The sequence below is a fragment of the Strongylocentrotus purpuratus genome, unplaced genomic scaffold, assembly GCF_000002235.5.
Source record: "Strongylocentrotus purpuratus isolate Spur 01 unplaced genomic scaffold, Spur_5.0 spur5_scaffold_6, whole genome shotgun sequence".
Classification (NCBI taxonomy): Eukaryota; Metazoa; Echinodermata; class Echinoidea; order Camarodonta; family Strongylocentrotidae; genus Strongylocentrotus; species Strongylocentrotus purpuratus.
The window spans coordinates 21,657,423-21,681,833 of NW_022145612.1; the positions used below are offsets into that span (position 1 = coordinate 21,657,423).

General features: G+C 35.2%; 2 protein-coding genes across 2 annotated transcripts; both read right to left on the minus strand.

Annotated features, from left to right (window-relative positions):
* Positions 1-47: 47 nt before the first annotated feature.
* On the minus strand, positions 48-13,485 carry LOC576498 (zinc finger MYND domain-containing protein 10). Its single transcript, XM_776799.5, has 12 exons — positions 13,268-13,485; positions 9,646-9,754; positions 8,619-8,786; positions 7,993-8,072; positions 7,269-7,347; positions 6,894-6,982; positions 6,146-6,246; positions 5,271-5,443; positions 4,643-4,768; positions 2,998-3,119; positions 2,161-2,286; positions 48-1,492 (listed from the first exon to the last, which is right to left on the minus strand). Exons 1-12 carry the CDS (start codon positions 13,435-13,437, stop codon positions 1,396-1,398), a joined length of 1,440 nt encoding a protein of 479 aa, XP_781892.4. The 5' UTR covers positions 13,438-13,485; the 3' UTR covers positions 48-1,395.
* Positions 13,486-14,459: 974 nt separating this feature from the next.
* LOC575871 (ADP-ribosylation factor 4) lies at positions 14,460-24,191 on the minus strand. Its single transcript, XM_774926.5, has 6 exons — positions 23,974-24,191; positions 20,863-20,943; positions 20,388-20,497; positions 19,521-19,592; positions 18,852-18,977; positions 14,460-17,711 (listed from the first exon to the last, which is right to left on the minus strand). The coding sequence occupies exons 1-6, from the start codon at positions 24,038-24,040 to the stop codon at positions 17,631-17,633; spliced, it is 537 nt and encodes a 178-aa protein (XP_780019.2). The 5' UTR covers positions 24,041-24,191; the 3' UTR covers positions 14,460-17,630.
* Between the last annotated feature and the right edge of the window lie 220 nt (positions 24,192-24,411).

Sequence of the window (24,411 nt, forward strand, 5' to 3'; positions counted from 1 at the left end):
TTTTGTTTAAATACATGCATACAAAAAGGAACATTGTGCAACATTAATATAATATAATCATAGTTTATTAAGATATCATATTTCTAACCACACAACAATTATGGACAAGTCCAGATATAAATAAATTCTTTTTTAATAGAACCTTAATACAGCCAGCATCGCAGGAATGGTGCAAAATCATCAAAATGATATTAAAATCCATACATGTTGATAACATACTGTCCTAAACTTTGAAGTCAAACCGCATATTGAACTATTGTCAATACAAGTGAATCTCCCATGACAAAGCTGCTACCGGTATTGAATTTCAGTCAAGTATCAATATTCTGATATTTTTATTAGCTATTTTTGTGACTGTATAATATTCCTAATTCCCACAGGCATTTTAGATCCAAAATCTATTTATTCTACTTTTCTAAGGTGTTTTTTTTTTATTGAGTACCATAGAGTGCATGGATACGTTGTGAGATACTGGCTTATGCACATATATATGTGATGGCTTAAAATGTCTTCAATGTTACATAAACTATACGATACATATATTAATACATAAGTACACTGCTGTGCTGTGTATAAAACTTAGTACTCCAATGGCACTTCAAGGTTATTATAGCCCTTGAGCAAGTTGACTTTATAAGTGTATTTAAGTGTAGAAGCGGATCATGCATGAAACAATATGATGTATATCATAAACATGTTAAAGATAAACTCCACAAACAGAAAAAGTATTTGTGTTTATGAATGTGAAATAACACATATCTGCATTTTCAATTGAATTCATATCTAGACTAAGAATACGATAAGTAAGAATATTAAAAACGTCCCCCAAATTTTAAGAAAGAGGATCGTCATGCAATGAAATTAATGTTCTTGTTCATTACATACAGTTATATAAGGAAAAATATTCAAAGTGCAATATAATTGAACATCACCAATAGAGCACCATTTCAAAGGAATTCCAAATCATCTTCTCCATGTAAACAATCCGGTTGCCCCGCCATATTTTAAGACTGATATTCCAATACATACATTTGAAAGCTTGAATAGAACCTTTAATAAGAGTGATCATTGCCAAGATGTACCACTTAAGATGTCTCGATCCTTCAGCATTAATGTGCGTTGTCCTTCAGACTCAGTATACACATACTTGTCGTCTTCTAGCACGGTATCCATAAGCTGCACATCCAACAGCAGTCAAAGTGCATTAAACTGTTCAGTTTAGTATCTTGCAATATATGCACTCTACAAGGAAGACGGTCCATGCCGGCACACTATTCCAAGTTACCCCTTTACATGATACTGGAACCGCGTTGCTCATTACTAAGCCAATGGGAATGAAAGGAGTCAGTAGTCAAAGGATTTAAGTTGTCCATCATGATGCTTGTTATATTCATGCTAGCTGTTTAATGAAGCTTCTTTGAGTTTCTGTTCAGCCTCCACCATGAGATTGCATGCGATCTTGTGTTTGCTGTAGTGCGTCACCTGACACTCCCTGTCATGAAAGACAAATAAGTTGAGAAAATTTATCAATATAATTACAATTATGTGTATGATTAAATATGGAATTCCATCCATCTAATTACAATGATGTGATTGAATAAGGAAATAACGTTCAACTACACTAGGAGGATAGAGGCTGGAATTATACATAAATTATATTAAAATTATACATAAATATATATTATAAGATCCAAATAGAGAGGAAGGATAGTACCATGAATACTTCATAAATTATTAGTGATTGGAATATGATTTGTGTAATAATAAATTATGCATGACCAGAAGAATAGAGACAAAAATTATACACACACACAACCAAAAAAAATAACATAAAGAGGAATGATAGGAACATAAAATGTTCATAAATGAATAGTGACTGAAATAGGATACATAGGTATGTAATTATAAATTATGCATCACAATTAACAGTCTTTTTAATTCATTTAATCACTGAGACAACAAAGTAATGATAGTGAATACCTCTTGCGATCAAGGGAAAATATAAAGGTCATTTTCCATTTTCTCTATAACAATGAAATGGGGAGGAGGGTTTTATTTTTGTATTTCTTTTAAACTTATCGGACGTTTATAAGAGGTTGACATAAAAATGAATGCCTTTCATCAGTAATAGCTACGGTAATGAACACGAACGGCACTGACCTCCTGCAATACCATTCGTTCTGACATCGTGAACATCTCTTGGCAGCGGGTGAACCACAGAGGGCACACTTTGGCGGCTCCGCTATCAAGGACTCAAGGACGTCAAAGTTATACATGTCTGCAAACCTACAACCAACAAGATCAAGACCACCAAACAGATTTCATTCAAACTGTTATTGATTAAATAATACAAATAAAAAAATTACTTAATTTGTTGTTCATAAATAAGGCCTAAAAAAAAAAAAAGATGTTGAATGTGGGTTTGTCAGTCAGAATTTTTTTTCTCCCTCTTTTGGGCTGATATTTCTCAGTTTTTTGCTTTAATGCATATTTTTTTATTACCGGTAATTAAACATTTTTCTTCCAAAAAACTTTTTCTTTTTTTTTAAAGCCGACTGTAGATTTCAAGATTTTGGGGTCGGTCGCAAAGGGCAATACAACATCTTTTTTAACGCCTAATGGGGAGCACACATAAATATAGTGTGTACATCCACAAAGCAGAATATTGTGCATAAAACGTTTCAAACCTTATAGCATGGGAAGAAACAAACACGTTTCTTTCTCTTTCTTGGCAAATCTTATAAAGCAAAATGTTTAGATTACATACAGCTAAAATGAAAACATGTACATATAAATGGATTACTATAACACAGTATATTTTTCCCTCACAAGTTTAAATTTACTAGGTCAGAAATTAACATTCAGCTGCAAAATCAACTGCATGAAGTATTGCACTGTGTGATATAAAGCTGCTGATTTAACAAATTAGTAACCACGATAGTACATTACGTAACACACAATAATTATGAACTTCATATATATGACTTTGAGACTCACATTTTTGCCTGGTCCCGCATGGACTCTGCAGAGGAATTAAAGAAGTTCTTGACTTGATGCTTAGCGATGGCCTTCCACTTGCCTTCATTCTCTTTTAGTATCCTCTCTTGAATCTCAGGCACCTAAATCAAGGTCAGAAGAATAATGATAAATAATTTTAACTTCTCCACGTATTGATTGATTTTTCTACAAATTACAATGTTCCATTTGATCAACTGAGACAGATGTAGTTTTCTTATTTTGTTACAGAAGAAAATTATAGGAAGGACTATTCATCATTTTCAATCAAATACAATTAAGCACTATTCCCCCAAAATGAATTCTTCCCGAATTTACATTAAAGTATAAGAACAGCCTTTATTATCTATATTTCACTCTGTTTGTTTTCATCAGTTGTTGCCCCTATATAATAACCCTTCTTGTTGATTTCGTTTCATAGCTCCAATCAAGTATCGATTCAAATATCGAAATTGAATAATAAGAAATTAAGAATGATAATAATAGTAATGTTTACATTCTAAAGCAACTTTTCCTACAAATAAGAATGTGAATATATATTTCCTGCTCTAGAAAATAAAGTTTTGAATTTCAATACCGATTGTAATAGTATTTTATGAAAATCAAATTAAATATAAAGGTGTATACATATTATACATAACTATATACAGTGCGTCCCAGAAAAAACGAAACCGAGAATTATTGATGTTTTATCATAACTTAATCACAATTATAATTAATACATGACACATATTTGTAAAGCTTAGATCCCCCTCTTTCATTCGATGCAACTCATATGCATATTTCACGCATGAGTGATTAAAATTCAATTTGAAGAAAGGGTACAAAGGTTACGTTGACGATCAGCCATAGACGAAAGACTTCATGCATGGCTGATTGTCAACGAAATAGAGTTACCGTAAGTCTTTTTTTTTGTTATTCTGTTTGTTGCTACGACAGCCAGCCAGTGAAAACGAATTTGTTTAATGAAATTATGGAAATGCAAGCATTACTTTAAATAAACAGAACTTTGTTATTCCTAGCTCATTTTGAACTTTCTAGAAATGTGATTTTCTCTTTAAAATTCAGATACCGTCCGACAAATGACCTTTTGGTACCCTTTCTTCAGATTGATTTTAATCACTCATGCATGAAATATGCATCATATGAGTTGCATCAAATAAAAAAGGAGGATCTAAGCTTTACAAATATGTGTCATTTATTAATTATAATTGTGATTAAGTTATGATAAAACATCAATAATTCTAGGTTTTGTTTTTTCTGGGACACACTGTATATAATATACCCCAGTAGTAACAAATATTTTAAAGTTAAATGGTCTACAAATCTTTAGTAGAGGAAATAAGCCTACTATACTTTATGTCAATCTTTTGACCAGATGGAGGTAATTAAAGACTTCAAAGAGTAAACACCCTTCTGGCTCTCAACAGACCAAACAATAATTTCCAAGTATGTATTTACTATTTATTTAATTCCAGTAACCCATTTCACAAAGTCAATGACAAATGACAAAAATCAGTGACAAATCTGCTGATAACCAATCAGAAGCAAGGATTTCAGTAGCTTATAACAACAACTGTCATTTATCACGGATGACAAGTTTTGTCAAACACCCCCCTAATCTTACCTGTTCTAACACTATGCCTGTCTGAGCAGCAGGTGGGTCCATCATGGACAGGTTGCTAAGGTAACGCTGGAGCTCACACAGGTTAGGGATCTGATCTACCAGCACTTCGGTTAGATGTGATCGTAGCTGGAATATGAAAAGTCAAAAGGCATACAGGAGTGTTAATATCAATGCAGGCATTCCTAATGGCCCTTCACTGTTGTATTATATATCATCTTAATATTCAGCCATATATGGTAGCTTGTAATATATGCGTGGAGGTGTTAAAGAATGAGCAGCTTTTCATGACAACTTATATACCGTGATAGGTCAAATTTCTAAGCCATTCCTGAATTTATTTCAGTTGTCTTTGATGCATTAACTTAGAAAAGATATTAAATTTCTCATTGTAGGGTAATAATGTGGGAAGTAGACGAGGAATCTCATAAATGGAATGGCTCACAGGTTATTGAAATATTGCTGAAATTTTCTGTTCAATTAAATTAATATTTAAATTTAAACAAATTCCTTCTTCCAAAATTTAATCTGATCAAAATTTAGAATGAATTGCACTTTTAAAATAACACGATATAGATAACTGTAAGGTTTGTAATTTGTGATTGGTGCTCTCAGCTATAATCTAATATACCTTGAGTATTTGGGCCTTGTTGTGTGGATTGAATGCGTATTTCTGTTGACAATCTGGTCCCATGAGGAGGTTGAAGAGAGCAATCCAGACCTGTCCCTCCAGCCTGGTCAACTGAAGCCGGTCAGCAGGGGCTACTTCTTGCCATTTGTTGTCGATGTACTTAGACAACTTCCCTGGTGATAGGATAATATTACCAAAGAAATGAACAGTATTGGTTTTGGGTGAATGGATGGCCGGGAAAGGCCATATCCCGTATGCATGGAATGTGAAAGAGAAATGCAGAAAATCTGTTTTTAGTAATTGCAAATCCTAAAACCATCAGACTGTCTTTCATCATAGTAAGGGAGCAATGAAGATGATGATGATAATAATATTGATGATGATGATGATGATGATGATGATGATGATGATGCTGCTGCTGATGGCGATGATGAAGAAGACAAAGTATACAAAGACAATGATGATGATGACGATTGTGACAAAACTATGATTAGTAATTACCAGGGAAAAAATTAATATTTATTTTTTGGGGGCTACTTTTCAAGCTTGCCTGCATAAAAATAACACTCTAAAATTTGTGTTGCATTGAACTCTATGCAAATTTCGGGGGCAAATTCGTCTATTTTTTTCGCTGGTAATTACAATGACAATTAATGATGATTTATGACTTACTTCATTTGCCAACTATAGAAAGTAAATACTTGTACATACTTGTAGATAATCAAGCAGTGGACTGAAGGCTAATACCAATAACCATCTAATCATCACATAATGCATCATCACCATTTGCTTTATTTGTTTGAATATATTCTAATACCATGTATCATATGAATACTCATATATGATTAATTCAACCATATGTGTTTGGTACATACCATCCTTGTACTTAGTCCAAGGTGGATCATCAACGAGCTGGACCAAGAGACTGGGTATATCCAAGGTGTTGAGGATTCTGGTCGTCACACTCAGTGAAAGACTGTATTTAAATAACGAGGTCAGAATATGAAGAAGTTATTAGTGAAGGATGAACACAATCAACTTCATTTCTATCTGATCTAGAACATACCTCTTTATGCATATATAGAAGATCACTCTGTAATGCTGTGGGCTTTTAGGTATGTGATATAGAAACACAATGAACATTTATCAAATACATTGGTGTTTATTTATCAAATATGTTTTAATGAACAAATGATTCAAATTTGCAAGACTATTCATGAATCTTATCAAGATAGTTAGATCTCATTGGCTGAAATAAAGTGCAATGACCTTTGAAAATAGTTCATATAGCACTGTTGGATATTAAACCAAGTGACATACCCCAAGTATATACTCCATAATTATGCCCCCACCCTCTCCCCTTGAGATGATGACCCCTTTTTCACTTGTCAGAGAAACATTAGGTAAAATGGCATCCCAAAATGTGATAATTTTTTTTCCTCTCTTTTTTGTTGTTTTTTTGTTTGTGTGATGGATGTAGTGACCACAAAGAAATTATCGCCCACAATATTTAAATAAAGCTTTCCATTCTTACTCAAAGGGAAGACAAGATATCAATATACATGTTTGAGTATATCTTATATATATCTTAGCTAGAGAAATATGAAATATGTTGTTCTTTACCTGGATAGATGGTCAGTGATATATCTGAATATGGAGATGGCCTTGATGCTTACATCAAATTGGATTTTTTGCTGCTGCTTCTTCAGCTCCTGAAAGACAAAGGAATTCATCACAAATATATTTTAGCCTATAAAAACAATACAAATTATTAAATTATCTGATACCCACATATGGTATAAATCCTTAACATATATATATATATATGATAATTGCTTACCATATTTCCTTTGACCATATTTCAATGTAAATTGCATACTGTAAGAGAAGACACATGAATACCATTTAGACAGATGTTGGTCCATAAATGGCATTTTGTAACCAATTAGTATAAATTATACCTCCAACTATGGAGTGAAAGCAGAGATAAAGTCATACCTCCATGGCTGATGATTCATCAATAGATTTGCCATCCTTAGGAAGCTCTGCTTCTTCTTCGTCCTGATTCTCTTCTTGCCTAGAAAAAAAGAGTATCAACAAACATCAACAACATCATATTGACTCATAGAATCATAATGCAAAATTCTTTTAAATGTGTGAAGACTGCAAAACAGGCAGAACATTTTTTTCTCATATAATTTCTAAAAATACCATATTTTTAAAAGCATTAATCAATAGATAAACTTATATTAATAAAGATATAATATACCAGTAAATGAATAAGTAACTGGTATCATGTCCATTGTAATCAAACCGAGCTGATAGCACTATACTCATGGGCCCAAACCGATGTGGTACTAGCTGTGTCATGAGTTCATTGCTACACTAGTGCATAAAGAAATGCCAGAATCAATGTAAACAGAATATAATTTCTACATGCTACAAGATCTGATTCAGGGATAGACTAGCTTAACTCTTCAACTATTACTCTGCAACTAATTTTGGGTGTCCAAGTTCAAAACGAAAATTTCGAGACTCATTTTCTTCTCCTGTATAATATACCCCTGGACCAATCCCAGCCTTTACACACAGGACCTATCGATTGTAGCAAATTCTAATAGATATACAGTTATGTAGGAGTATAAATTTATTTTAAATAGGTGAGCTAGTACGTGTATAAGTGGGTGCAACAACCAAGAGTATGTGTCCTTATCATAGTTACCTTGCAACAAGATCAGTGATTTTCCGATGACAGTAATCGACAAGATCTAATACGCAGTCTTCAGCAGCTTCACAAGGCTCCTGTAACAAAATAGTTTGAGATATTCAAAACCACCATTTCAAGAAATTGTTGTTTTTCGAAATGCATACGGCTGAAAACTAATACTAAATCAGCATTTAAAAAAATAGCTACTTCCTGTTCTGTAAAATATATAGATAGTGTGTCCTTATATCATTATTCATAATAGAAAAAGTAAATTGGGTGTGACAATTTTGGTTGGTATGCTACGAGTGGTGACAAAATATTTTACACAATCTTACACATATTGAATTAATTAATATCAAAAGTTTTAATAGGAGAGAGTTAAATGGATGAACACAAGGGAACTTTGCAATCCAAAGAACTTCTTTGAACCACTTTCATAAAAAAAGTGCCATGATGGCTTTACACAAATATCACCATAAAACCCTTCATGAGTCAAAATTTATGGTTTCAAAACATTTTCCAACTTAATTTCTGGTCTTTGAATGGCCAGTTTCAACAAAAATATTGAACTTCATGTAGCACGCATTTAAGTGAAAATTTGACCAGCAATCGGTTGCGATGTTGCTTTCATGTCAACCCACCTTATGAAAGAGAATCGTTTCCAACAAGTTTGAAAGTGTAGCCTCGTGGTACAAAGCCATGTAAAGAGGAAAGGTCGTCTTGGGTTCAAAGTCCATTCTCTGAATGATAGAAAAGACGTTCTGCTTCCAAACTTCAAGAGCGAGTAGTTCTTGGATCACAACAGGTATCTAGAGATTTGAAAATGATAGAAATCTCAATTACCTTAAGTTCCTTAACGTACATATTAGAATAATCACGATAGAGCAATTTCAATATGAGAATAAACAAAGTGATTGAATTTGATTCCTCTAATCGAGCAATATAATAGCTGTTTTATTTATTTTAAAAACATATACCGGTAATATATCCTCATTTATGATATCACCATTGGAGATAAACATTTTGTCGCAGTTATAATAAGCAATTTCAAAGAGAGAATCCACGAACGGCCCTTGGTTGAAAATCTTACGTTTTGAAAGTAGAGGCATGTTTAAAGAGTAAGTCTGGCACATTTTCAAGTTGGATTGAATGGAGAAAAAAAAATAAACCAAAAAAATCATTGCAAGCTTCATTAAAATTAGGATGGAAAATTAAAAAAGTTACAGAATTTCATGATTTTGCTTAATGTATCACATAGGCTGTATGCAAATCCATGATGTGATGAAGTCATCCCTCACTTTAGTCTACATGTATATCCGTTTTGAAGATAAATTTAACAAAAATATAACTTTTCTGCTCTGGGAATGTAAAACATGACTTGTATCCTCATGGAATATATTTTAAAAAATCACCATTACTTATTGTAATATAGAGTAAAGAATAGATACAGCTAGGTGTGTCAACAGAACAAAAAAAAACAAAAAAACAATTCATTATAAACAAGGATTAAGTGATGAATGAAAGATATTAAACAGAAGGAAAACAAGACTTACTTTGCTTGGGCAAAAAGTATATTATAGAAAGAGATAATAATATAGGAGTCAATTAATAACCTATTCTAGATAGATACATATTCTAGGAAACTGAACAAGTGCAAGGTAGTCTGACCTTTTCATGGGATAAAAGCATCTCTTTGACAAATTCATCTTGGTTGCTCGAAGCATGCAGCACAGCTTGAATGTTGAGTTTTTCCAAATACTCATGTTGTTTCATCCATCTGCAAAGAAGAGAGCGGTGATGCATGGAATCGAATCAGCGATGTATCCTTCCAATATCTTCCAGAATGTTTTTGCACCAGATACCAGGGGTGGTATTCTGAACATTGTTGTAAGTTTTGTGTTATCTTTTGTTGTATCTTCCAGAGATAACACAGCGCTAATATTGTTGTAAGTTGGTATTCTGAACATTGTTTTATCCCTGTGTTATCTCTTGAAGGACCGCCTCTATCTTATCTTTGACCATTGATGACACGCCCATTTTTATGGACCCTACCAATCAAAATCTATTTTATATAAGCATGATAAGTAGATCAACCAATAGGAATACTTTATGCCATATCTGAAGATGCGCCTAGCGCATACTAATCTTGGGCGTAATTAGTTATTTGAGCACTTATTACGCGCGTCATCATTATGCGCTGTTGAATGTGGATCATGAAGACAAATCACGCTTTCACTATATTGGTTAAGATGAGAGCATTAAAATAGTCCTATCCTAGCATATATCTTAGAAAGTTCTCATCTGTGATGTTTCCGGTCAACACACAATCTTCTTCTAACTCGTCTATTGGCACGAAGTTGGTTCTGGGCAAAAAATATTGCCGCCATTATATCACCACGAAAGATACAACAACCCCCTACCTGTTGTAAATATTGTTGTAAATACCATGCAAGATAAGATAAGATAAAAGATACAACAACTTTCAGAATACCAATTATCTCGACATATTATCTCCCGTGAGCATATGCAAATGAGAATTAAATGCCACTTTATTAATAATACGCACAATTACAAGCGCACCAAACTATGAGCGCAGGCGCGGCCAATGAGATGAGAGAAAAGATACAACAAAAGATAACACAAAAGTTACAACAATGTTCAGAATACCAACTTTATCTTATCTTCAAAGATACAACAATATTAGAGATAACACAGGGTTCAGAATACCGCCCCTGTTGCTCACTTTATTAGATAATTTAAATTCTAGTTCTAGATACATGACTGTATCAATGGAGCAAGATAAAGTCTCCTGCTAGGGCTCGCAGTGCTTTAGGAAAAAGAATATAGATCTGTTCAATTAAATTAAATTCCATAGTGGTTTTACTTTGACAATGCTCTGCAGCCAAAGGCTGAGTTTTGTATCTACCGGTATTGCATGTAACAAGTAAATAAGGGGGGAAATAGATATAATTTTTTTAAAATACTTATTTCACCAATTTAACTCTAAAAACTGGGTTTATATTGTGGTTATGGAAACCACACATTTGTTCACTGCTTGTATGAAGAGTATATAAGCAAGATAAGAGTTGGGAAGAAGGAAACCAATACGTGGGATGCAATGAAGTGCTACTGAAACTGTAGTCTGTACTGAAAACACACTTGTAACAAAAACAAAAAAATTGTCTCATATGCTGTCCTTCTTGTAAAAACTCCTCGACTGCATTCGATGAATAAGTGTACAGATATGGGAACCTTTTCTTTATTGCAATATTGAAATGACACATCAGATGAAAAAGCGGCTTTTTTCCCCCATGATTTTCTATAATATTGTTCTTGCCTGAATTTCGATGAGATTTTTGGCACACTTTCTCTTCAGAATATAAGGAATAATATGAGATTAATCATTTACAGGGGTACATGTATATGAAATAAAATACTTGTCAACATCAAGTCAAATTTTAATTGTTCAGACACTTTAAAGATAACCAAACTTGTTGTAGTAAAAGTGGAAAAACAAGCTACAAAATGATGGGCACTGTCCTTGAAGAAACAGACGAGACAAGATATCTTGGGATCTACATCCAGAAAGATCTGCGCTGGAACAGACAAATAGAGTTTGCAACGGGTAAAGCTTCAAGAGTACTCAATTTTGTGCGAATGAATTTCTATCACGTTGAGCCAGATAGGGTCTAGAGTAGCTAGTGGCTCCGGTCTGCGGCCGATCGGCGGGAACTGCCGATTCTATTTTTATGAAAATACTCACAGAATACTTCACTACCCTCAATAAAGAGTCCATATACTTACTTATTAAATAGAAGTCACAAATAACCTAACTGACCCACAGCGTGGTCAGCATTGACCACTTTTCGAAATGCTTCGAGTTCCCCGGTTTGCGGGCACGCATTACCGGTTTGCGGCACGTGTACGTCACAAAGCTTTATGCGCTACGTCACGATCAAAGATGTACCAAATTACTACGGGTAACCCAAATTCTCATGTTTATCTGTTGCTACGGTAAATTTGTCAAGTTTTAAACAATTTCACCTTTTCCTCGATTGGATCATCCCATACGGGGGTACGTACTACTAGAAACTATCGGGTCATAGCGGGTACACACATCAGCACACATACCATCATACACGATCCTGCATGTTATGTGTGTACTAACACCCCCCGCCGCAAACCAGAAAAACACGTAATTACATGCCGGTTTGCGGCCACCCCATGCAACTGGCCATGCGGTGGCACAATCAAAATATCTGCGATAGGAGACAGACCACAGCCATCATACTTCCACAAAAAACATCAAATTTCACCTCCAATCGGACAACTATCGGACAAATAGAGCTACAATATTGATCTAGTCATGCCTCGATCTCTTAACTTAAAAGTTAGCACCTGCTGGAATATTCATCGGCGACTGGTGCCGTAGATTTCTGACATCGCTGACGGATACTCCGTACCGACAGGAGCATCTGCTACGGACGTTTTCGGCAAAGCAGAACTTACCAGGGAATCCACGGTAGGTTTCAATGATTATTATCGAGTCATATTCATTTTATTTTAAAAACAATTACCCCTGGCCGCAAACCGGGCTATGCCGCAAACCGGAGACTCTACTCTATATGTGAAGTGAAGGAAAAATTATATAAAATGTTAGTCAGACCCCAACTAGACTACACAACGGCAGCCTGGGATCCCCACACAAATAAGAACATAAAGCCCATTGAAAGAGTCCAGAAAGGCAGAAATGCGCTGCAAGATTCATGACAAACACCTACGGTAGAGACACTAACATAGCTAACATCCTCCTCTCCAGTCTTCTTGCTACACTGATCTTTGCAAGAAAGCGCAAACAACACCGTCTCTTCTGTCTCCACAAAATGATGTACGGGCAGCTGGATGTAGACTATCAAGACTACACCCAACCTAAAATGACCAGAGAAGGAAGAGGGAATATCAACAGGCAATTTCAATGAACTCACTCAAGAACAGACACATCCACATAGCCGCCCATAGGCCCATAGCCTACTCCGACTTCATAAGAAGTGGTGATTGGATTTGGAACCATGCTTAACGTTAATCCAGAGACTATCGCCTACACTGACCCTGTCAAATTAAAAATTGCCCTAACATCCCCCCCCCCCCCCCCATCTACAAATTAATCCACCCTATCCGCACCTCCAGTTAAAACTCAGACTCAGTTCACAGTTCACAGTTCAAACATTAAATTGAACGTGTGGGACAGTACGGTGGGGTAACTCCATAATAATTAATAGACCCTACTCACTTGGTGCTGCCTATATCCTGGACACGGAATGTTTCGATTGCTTCAACGTACGCCTCAGCTTCAACTGAAAGAAGAACTTGTTGATTTGAACTATCATCTGCCATTTTGGGGGAAATACCGGTATCGTGATTTAAATCTGAACTAACTTCACTCGCGCTCGTAAGTCGCATGTCGTTTGAGCAGAGCGTCCCTGACAACACCGCCGGTCACCTGATACGGTGCCGATGTGCGCTAGCTCCGTACCGTCCGCCAACACCGGCTGAAAGAAATCCAGTGGCATGCAGCGCAGATAATTCAGAGGGCAGGGGAATGCCCCCAGCTTGTTGTTGTTGAAATTCATGGCGTTTCCATCGTCGTTGGATGATTTTCGCCAGGCAAATACAATCTGGCAAGGCTATTAAAGTAGGGAGCCTTATATTCCTATGAATTAGTTCAAAAATATCTTTAAAAATTGCCACCCCCCCCCCTTCACGCCCCAGCAATCTGTGGACCCTATATTATAGTGCACCTAGAACATGTGACATAGAGTCTAAATTGATTCCTAGTTTCTTGTCTTGATTTTGTTTTCAAACGAGGAGTTGGTTCTATGTCATATATTCGATATTTTTGTCTGTACATATTCAATGATATTGGGTCAATTTCAACACAAACTGTTTTATTTTCACTTCCAATACAGAGGCCAAGGTGAAAAAGTTGTATATCAATAATTTCTGTGGATTCTATTGATGAGATGTCCTCGGACTGATACCGATATAATTTTCAGAATAAACTTATTAAACTGATAAATTGAGCAAGACTAAAAAGGAAGGAGAAGCTTAAAGGGCATGAGAAACTAAAAGTTATTTTAATTTGGCCCAAGAGAGAAAGAGGATATTAAAGAAAGAAGGAAGTACTACATTACTTTAGTCTACCTTGTTCATTCATTGATATCATTAATTGAAAAAAGCAGCCTAAAGCAGCCTAAAGCAGCCTTGAATACTCTGAATCTGATTAATACACAAGAATAACCATAATTAATATACTTTTGATTTTGAAGGACCAAATTTTCCTGAAACATTTCACGATACATAATTCAAATCCTAAATCCTATAAATGCCTACTCTTGGGTTTCATCCTTACTTGACTCATTGTTGCCATTTAATTCATTCACATACTACATCTTTAATGAAAAAGACAGCAAACAACCAGAACATTACATGAAGAAATTTGTATTTATTATGTTTATTAATCATTATACATTGTTACAATCAATACCTTTTATCCACTGTAAGGAAAAAACTACATGTAAAATTAGTAAATAGCTCTTGCCCTTCCTCAACATTTTGGATGTCCAGAACACATACAGGATACAGCCCCAATCAAAGATATTAGGAACACAATCTCAGAGGTCGATCATTTCTCGTGGCTGAAGAGCTATTTTCTTTCCGAAATATCCATGACCAAACATACAAATGGAGTAAATGAAAGATTACAAAAGAGCAACAAATGAAAGGGGGGGGGGGGGGGGGAGGCTTGCTCACGAGTGCCACTGTAAACTATGGAGGGTTTTAAGCATACATATTAAGCGTATTGCACCTCACAGTTTATGTATCTTATAAAACACAGATGAGTGAGTATGTGTAGGACTTTCGTTACCCGTCGCTACTTTTTTCATCCCCAATAGCCAGGCACTTAGTACGCACACAAAACGCCACCAAGGTTTACCAAAGCAACATGTGAACAAGCCGTTAGTGGTAGGATGTCCCACAGCCTCTACCCCTTCTTTCAAACCACTGGGAAGGCAGGGAATTCTTGCAAGGAAAATTACCTGAAAAATTGTTTTCTTACTCATCGATGTAATTTTCTCCTCCCCCCCCCCCCCCCCCCAACCATTTGAAAAATCCTGGAGAAATCTGACAGGACTCTTAAATTCAATTTCTTGGAAAATTAAACGTCAGGTACAAGTTACAACCCCCTCCCCCTTCAGACAGACCTGTATCCTCCTCTGCACTATTCTAGACTATGTACACTAGTAAATTGTCTAACTTATAAATGTCAAGTAATTCCCTAAACCCTTCTTGTTTTCACTTCCCGACGTATCTACAGTGGATATACACAATATTACAAAAGACATACAATATATATGTCTTGCCCACTCTCATGAGAGAATAGTAAACCCAGACTACATTGTTCATGAACATCCGCAACAATCCGAGTAATCACGAAAGTAAGTTAAAGAGTGAGAATTCTTCTGGCACTGTACATAGAAATCGGGTTCAGCTGCACAGCAATGTGATATCTTCAGACTGGAATGCATGACTGACCGAGACAAACTGAATTTCATTTCCCAATAAGTGGGATAAAACGTCACTAATCTGTTCAGTGTTGGAAGGGCATTTATTCTTTCTTCAATAAGAATTACTGATCCTCTGGCTCTGAGCAGAGGACTTAAATATATTGTCCCTCTGTGAAAGTCATCACATTGTTGACACATTAGGCAAAATGTTAATCAGAACAACCAGTACCATACAGAGTAAACAAATTAATTCAAACAGCTGTGCTCAAATATTCTATGCATTACAATGCATTGACATAATGGTATCTTATGGTAGCTTGAAATGCAAATCTCTATTTTTTTAATATTATGTTTGCTGATGCAAAAGGTATAAATGTCACAATTTTCATTTAGCAGATAGATAGATGCATTTATTGGTCTCTTATAAACACAAAAGAAATTTGTAATGGTAGTCATTAAAAAAGACAAACAGAAAGTCCAATGTAAAACTACACAAGTTTGGCATTGAAAGTTGTCCATGACTCTCATGTATGCATCTCGCAATATCACAAGAACATTCAGGTCTTCTCTCTGGCTAAAACATATTACTCACCTATATTTCCCCCAAAGAATCAATATTAAGGATTATTTGAGGAGTCTCTGCAGTGATATAAGCAAATGTAATAATTTTATATATATAAATACAAACATAAACATAACAATCTTGGTAAGCGAATTCTTACACAAGCTATTAGAAAAATGCTTTCCTTTTCTATTAAGCAAGTTTGGATCTATGCATCTTTTATTCTTGCAAAAATGAACTAAATTGACGGAATCAAATGAAACAAATATAAAATAAAGGAATACAAGCAGGATGGCAAAGGGTAAGCAGAAGAAAAAAATACAATGAAATAACCTACTCTGAACAACTTCAACATATAAATCATAACTTGTTTAACATGTGGTATAGAAAATATTAGAAATTTGTGCCAAATCATCTGCTTAAATCTATACAATTATATAACACGTTTCTCCCTCACCAGCAAGCTAATGATTTAAAAAGTTTACGCTGCAAAATACAATGTCGATCAGATGCAGTAATTTATTTGAATTTGAAGTCTTAAACTCAGTAATGCAGTAATTTATTTGAATTTAAAGTCTTAAACTCTAGTACAAGTGTATGTTCATAGCTAACTTACTGAAACACATAATTTCAGACACATGTACGTTCAACGTTTACAATCAACATTATTATTGTATCAAAATACACTGAAGAAAAAAAACAATAACGGCAAAAAATACAAATACTTGCCAGAAGTGATAGATGATCATTTCATAACTGAAATATTACATTGTATTTGTATGGATTGAAAAAAAAATAATCAAAATCAATGACATCTTCCTTCAGCCCTCTAGACAAATGGTGAGCAATAAATAATGTACTAGTAAAAACATCTCTCAGAGCCTTTCTTTAATATTTTAACTGTCTCTGTGATGTTGTTCTGTCACTTTCTACACTGAACAGGAGTTGGAGGGGATTCAGAACCCTGGCCTTTCCATGCTTAGGTGAATATACTCACATTTTTAGATCTTTAACATTAGACTTACCAGAATCCTGTTATTTATTTTATTTATCTTCATAGTCGACTGTTATAATAATAATAATAAAAACTAATAATAATATAAACTAACAATAATTATAATAATATTCAAAAACAATAAATCAAGATATATATAGAGCTTAATATGGAATACCGTCTCTAAATGCTTTACAACTATTAACTGTTGAAAATTTACACGTCGCAGCTTTCTTCTTTCACACTAACGGTACACTCTAAACAGTTCTTTCAAGTGTGTACCATAACAGAAAGGCTGAGTTATCACTAGCAACCTGCTCGTATTTCTTGAGTGATGATGTCATATACAATCTCTTAGGGAAGTATCTGGTGTTGGAGGAGTTGCGACACAAACATCCATAAACACGGCATGAAGAAAATTCATACTGGTTGCTGAACAATGCCGGACTAATGCAGGAATTTATTAGCAGACACCATGAGATATTCTGTAGAATGTACGGGTAGGGAGAATAAGTCTATAATGACGGGGGAATCATTTCGCAAGCTCTGATGATAGCCAATCTAATCCCTCGTACAGCCCAGTACCTTGTGTTGCACAGGCTGCAAATATATGCTGTTGAAGAGAGAGTTTGAGAAATTATGCTTAAGTTTGATATACATGTATCAACGGCACTAACAATACATAAATGACATTGTAACGTCACATTTGAATAAAAACGTCTCATCTATATAATTATTAATCTAATTGGCAAAGTCCAAATAGCTCTTGTAACTAGACAAATGCGAATGTGTCTCAATATGACTGCCTTTATGTAAGTTTATTGATTAATGATCTTGTGACTTTTAACAACCGATCTCATGAACCATTTAATCTTTGCATGCTAAAATGTCAAACTTGGTTCAAGTTTTGTTCAATCATCACAGTACTTTGTTTTCCAGGATTTTTAGCTTTTAATGTCCTGTGATCTTTCACATTTTGATCTCCAAATTACACCCAAAATGTAATCAGCTCATTCCGCCATGTATCAAGTTTCAAGTTTATTTTTTCACATTTTACAAAAAATATAGACAGACATATAAGATTTCCTTTTCAATTGCAAATTGAGCACAAAAATTCAGTGCTGTCCAGTATGGTGCTGCCCCACATGCACATTTTGATGACAGTAATGAAGATATTTTCAACATTGAAAATTCAGTCTCTTGTAGCCAAGAAAGGATGTAAAGGACAGACATTTGTTCTCCAACAACCAAATTAAATATTTAATAAAGAATGCAGATGTAAAAGGGAGATTTCAAGAAATTAAATTGTGAGAATTGATCTTTCTATCAACATAGATCTGAGCGAGTTAGGACGTTAGTTTTGTGTTGGATTGTTTTCTTTTCTTTTGTTGTTCATTTATAAATCGTTGCTCCAGGGCCCAATCGGTGTGAGGCAATCCGGTTCTGGTCTATTAAAAAAATCATGACTCAGGCCTAGTAACGAGATATATATCTTTGAGTTACTCTTTTATGAAATTACATCAATAATTTTTCATCATTTTCAGTTTTTCACCAGGTTTTGAAAAGAACTATATTTTTGCCTTGTTTTTAAAATACTAAAAATATTATCTCTCAAATTTCATGGACATTTTTCTGAAGAGAGATTATTTTAAGAACTACATTAAAATAAAATCAGTACAATATAAGCCTTCAGAATATATTTCCATTTCCAGAGTTTTAACAAGTTTACATGATCATGGCTACCGGTACTCACATTTGAATTCTTCAAGGTATTCATTGAAAGTGCTAGTCTGATTTCATCGACACTCATGGCATTTGGGAGATCCTGCTTGTTGGCAAATACCAGCACAACTGCATCCTTTAAGTCATCCTCACCCATCTGCATGGCAAAGAAGAAAAATAAACTATGAAGAATGCTTTGTATCAAAAATTTATCTTCTGTACATTCACTAAGAAGTAATCAATCAAAATCATATTCCAATAATACCTTAAAAACTGCAAAATTTATTCAACTCCATACCGACAAAAGAGTACAGAATGGTCGGAGCTTGAATGGTTCTTTTCATCTGTTTTTGTCTCCAAATAGTTTAGCAGTGCTTTTGATGGAAACTGATCAAAATGAGATTTCAAAATAAATTACACATTGTGCATGATTACGAGGTACAATCTTGGAACTATGTTCCACCTGATAAATCTAGTACCAGTAAGTAACAATCAATGGCATTGTGTAAATGTGTCGTAGTTTATGTTGCAAAGTTTACACCATTACATACCAATTGTTTCCTGATTTACAAAAATAATGTGAACAATCATGCCAGCCAGTTGAGAGAGCTTTTAAAAGGAAAGGTTTATTTAAAAAAAAACATTTTTAAATTTAAAAAAAAACACAATTTGATAATTACAGCAGGTAAACACCACTTACTAGTTTGTTGAGTTCCTCACTTGCATCACTTAATCTTTCTTTGTCATTGCTGTCCACAACAAAGATGAGGCCCTAAATGAGAGAAATTGAAAGTATAAATCAGGTTGTAAGTTTATCATTTTATTTTAAATCTGGTATTTTAAAATAGAGGGATACAAAAGATTTAATGTCGGTCATCTTAAAATCTCCACAAAAAAGTGTGGAACCTAGGATGGCACCAGTAAAATATTGGATCTAAGGACAGGAATCAGACATTTAGGTAACTTTGAACACTGCTCCAAGAGAAAACAAGAGCTTAACAGGCATTAGAAGATGATGAAGAGGATCTTAAAGATAATGCAAAGTTTTGAGTACATGTGATCAGGCATTTATTTTGCCTAACACATAATTTTACTAATGGCCGGTCATTAGTAAAGTCATTAGTAAAATCATGACAAATAAAACATCATCTTATAAAACAAATAATACCGGTGCACATTATTTTGTTAGTACCGGGTAAGTAAAATTACTCACACTCGGTACCTTGTGTGGATATATCTTACTAATGCCCTCAGGCTCACTGCTGTGTATTATTTGTATAATACAACATCTTTTTTTGTATAGGCCTAATGCATGGTGCTCTAGGCACTTGACTATAACCCATGCTTCTGCCTACAGATGCTACTGATTAATAGCATTATTTCCTTTGATGCACCCAAGACAGTGTAGTGCATGCCATACTTTTTTCTTCTAATAAAGTCTGGATGATTCTCTTCTAATGAGGCATAATAAATACTGATGAATATCATCCAAGCAACTCCTTATATCACATCAGCTGAATTGACCAAGGAGACTAAGAAACTCAATGAAAGACACAAAGTAGATCACCTGTGTGTTTGTGAAGTAGTGCCTCCACAGTGGTCTGATTTTGTCCTGGCCACCTACATCCCAAACTGTAAAACTGATATTCTTGTACTCCACCGTCTCTACATTGAATCCTGAAAGAGAAAAAAACTCATTTAGGGTCAACTGCTGTAGTGACTATTGTAGTCAATGTTTTTTTCTTGGCCAAATAAAGGCCTAAATAGGCTCACAATCACAACATACAAATAGCATATTGCTCTAAAATACATAAATTAACACTCAAGGGAACTTTGAAGTTTCCTGAAACCCATGTAGTAATAATGGTTTAGGACCATTCTGCATGGACTGAAATAATGTTAATTCATTATAATGCACAAACTAGGACTAATACATGTATTAAAATTATAGTGCTTTATCGATCATAGAAGGGGATATCATTTGTTTTGGGTAAAACATTAATTTATTACTGGTTGTGGAGATCACATTTACATGTACTTACCTATTGTGGGAATGGTGGTCACAATTTCTCCTAGCTTTAGTTTGTACAGAATTGTGGTTTTTCCTGCAGCGTCTAGTCCAACTGTTGCAAAAAGTAGAACATATGAAAATGATAAGACAAGAATCTGTAGAAGAATTTACATGATCACACTACCGGTAGTCAAATGGTATTAGTTGTCAAACACTGTGTGCCTTTCAACTTTTATGATGAATGTAATTAATTAAAAACTGTGATAATGCTGTAAAGAAAGCTGAATCAACAATACAGCAGTTTCAACACAAATAACACTGAACTTCAAATAGCAAAACACCTGGGGCCTGTAACACAAAGCTGAACAATTGATTATACGATTGACTGATTGTACAAAAGACAATCTCCTATTTAGAGTAACAATTTTTGTTGTTAACACTTGCAGCAAAGGAATTACCCCAGCTCAATTTGAAAATGTGATAGAAACGGTGGTGTTGTAGTCTACCTGCACAAGTGCACATCCCCAATCAGTTATATTGGGAGGATAGACCAAAGGGTCACAGTGATATATATATATATTGTAGACTTTCTTCCAGAACCAGGCTTTGGGCTAAGCCAGTTCAGCCTGCGCCACCGCACTTTCAAAAATGGTCTGTTGTCCCTGCATTCATGTTTTTTGTTAATAGAACCCTATACGCCAAGTCTCTCGAAGGCAGGTGCATGCCAACTGCCAGGTAAGGCTTGGTGTAGACTGAAAGTTTCAGTCTCTGTCTCTCTGATATCGACGGTTGTTTCGCTGAGATCACATCTGGCTCCTCTGACCGCCTCTATACTAGACTGAAGTACGGCGTATGGGGTAGTGTGTGGAAGAAATGGGTCCGTTCAGCTAGACCAAGATGAATGAAGATGCAATTTTTTTCACTCTTTCCGACTTCATATATCCACTTTGGCTGCAATATTACACTCCATCTTATTTGTAAAAATAATTATAACGGAAATATGTATTTTGACTTATGATAGCTTGCTCAATTATATCCTAAGAAGAAATGGAGGTGTCGAAATCGGGGAAAGACTTATCGTCAACATGATTTGTTGTCAGCCATCTTGATTTGAGTTGATGAGTACCAGTTAATATTGATTTTTTTTTCTAACATCGAATAGCTACATGTACATGTACCTAAGAGTAGTAAGAGTAGGGTGTCTGATCGCGCACTCAGTTTTGTGTGCTAAAATCCTCCTCATAGAGATTGCACTCATCCCTATGTAGTCCATGTGCATTGCGCGCTCATGCAAGCTTGGTCAATGATTTTATTACCAAAATGAGATTCAAACCAATATATCTTGTGATCCTGAAGGTGAAACTCAATAAGTGAGGTGTCATATGAAAGAGCAGGTTTTTCTCCACATTCCGCAAAGGGGCTCACCCCCCCCCCCCCAATTTTAAAAATATCTTGCTTAAAACAGCGATTTAAACATTGTTTCCATGGTAACTCAAAGATTTACCAATTTCATGAAGTGAGCCCCCGAGGGATAAGCTGGGCCAGCTGTAAAGAATATATCCATGCACTTATTTTTTCTCTAGTCCCAAGGGATCACGAGGAGTTTCAGTTTGAAAATACTCTTACTCCACGTTTTGCATATCGTGCTGTACAACTTTTGAGCAAAAATTATAACTTTGCATGAACCACTTTTTTGTCCATTCTGACCAAAATGCTATGAATATTGCAGAGTTTTTGAGAGGCTGTATCTTTTGATAGAAACATTGGTGAGTCTAGAAATTTGAAATGTATTATTTTGATTACATTTTTTATTCAAATATCCAACAAAAATGGTGAAAAACAATCCCAAATTGAAAATTGAAAAATCTTTCAGACACCCTAGAGTCAGCCTGGCTAACCCAGTCGAGTTTCAAATATTTATAAACCCAATATAAAAAAAAATGATCTGATTGGCCAGTCTTTTTTTTGGTACGTTGACCCGGAAATATATCGGCCGGGTCAGACAGAACTATATTTGTTGAATACATCATGACATTAGTCAGTAGGGGCGCTGGTCCAAGAGTGAGGATCGTCCGCAAAAACGAGGACATCCTCGTAAACGCGGACAAATTGCGCCCTTAAAAATAAGGATCATCCATATTTTCGCGGATGTATTTTTTCATGTGCGCTAGCGATGTGAAAAACGGATTCCACGTAATAAAATAACCTCAGTTCACCATCTACTTATATAGGTTGTCTGTCTTCCCGAGGATTTATCGCTCATAACGTGAAAGTCTCTGATCAAATCATCAAAGTTAATGTAAAATACATGAAGAAAATCATCAGAGACTCTGTTTTTCGCATCGCCAACGCGCAGATCAGAAATATGAAACATCTGCAAAAATGTGGACGATCCTTATTTTTGCTGAAGCGTCTGTCGGCGTTTGCAAAGACGATCCCTGTTTCTGCGGATGATTCTTATTCTTTTACCAGCACCACGCCGCCGCTACTTCTACATGGCTTTGTTCTTGCTCAAATTTTGATGATATATTTGGCCCTCTTACTTGAGTCTTAGATTTTAGAATAAGAAATAATGTCATTATGATTAATAAATATAGACCTCTAAACAAGTCATTACAAGATTGGGTGCACTGACGTACATTTACCACTCCCCTTCATATTCGTCATCGATCATCAGATCATATCAATCATCATGCTCATTAGACTAGTCATTAAAATTAGTAGACCCAATGACAGCCTGGCTCCACAGTTAACTTCCACTCTTTGTATGGAAAACAATAGTCTAGGGTCTACTGTCATTTTTACTAAGAAAATGTGATACTTTTTAGGCTACAAATTATCATAATTCATAATTTCATACGACTCGGACTAGACCTAACGTTAGTCTAGGCGGAAAGAAAAAAAACTATTTTGTTTGTCGATAGAGGTCTATGTCTCGCCGAGACCATGTCTGGATTTGGCTTCACTGAACCGATTATGTATTTTTGTTTTAATCCTCCAATGTCTTACTCTAAGCTAAGCAGTTTTTTCTGTTGATATCTTTCTCTTAGCTTAGTCTTACTGCCTAGCTAACGTATTCGACATGAACGTGTCGACGTGAATTTGTGAATGAAGTTTGAATTAGAATTTTAGTTTTACTCACCCATCAATATCCTCACTGAACTTTTGCCGAAAAATCGGGTAAAAATGGACGAAATTGATAAACCCATCTTCAAGCTCGGATGACTTATTTCGTTCCAACAGTAACACTTAGATATAAATTCTTCCTAGGAATATGTAAATTCAGAAACATTGACTGTTCAACCTCCACTGCAATGCCACGTCGAAACGAACTACGTGTGCACTATGTACCGGCGTACCGTGCATGTAGTATACAACTTAACTGTACGTAGAGAGCTTTAGTTTCAAAGAGTGGTTAGTCTAAAAATAAGCACGCGAGTATATTGTAGTACAAGCTTCGGAATGTTGTTGTTGTTTTTTTTATTTTTTATTTAGGCCCTAGCCCTATTATAGGCCGAACTGTGCTTGAATGTAGAAAAAATATATGATATTTTGGGTCCAAATAAAAGTATGATTCGCT

Bases quoted from the DNA above. Each gene is read 5' to 3' on its own strand.
- LOC576498 (XM_776799.5), bottom strand. From the start codon at position 13,437: ATGCGACTTACGAGCGCGAGTGAAGTTAGTTCAGATTTAAATCACGAT. The intron at 6,983-7,268 runs GTATGACTTTAT...TTTGTCTTTCAG, and splicing joins ATGAATCATCAGCCATGGAG to GAGCTGAAGAAGCAGCAGCA. The intron at 1,493-2,160 runs GTCAGTGCCGTT...CTTTCATGACAG, and splicing joins AACGAATGGTATTGCAGGAG to GGAGTGTCAGGTGACGCACT.
- LOC575871 (XM_774926.5), bottom strand. From the start codon at position 24,040: ATGGGTTTATCAATTTCGTCCATTTTTACCCGATTTTTCGGCAAAAGT. The intron at 20,944-23,973 runs GTGAGTAAAACT...TTTTTGCAACAG, and splicing joins TTCAGTGAGGATATTGATGG to TTGGACTAGACGCTGCAGGA. The intron at 19,593-20,387 runs GTGATCTACTTT...TCTCTCATTTAG, and splicing joins ACTACTTCACAAACACACAG to GGCCTCATCTTTGTTGTGGA.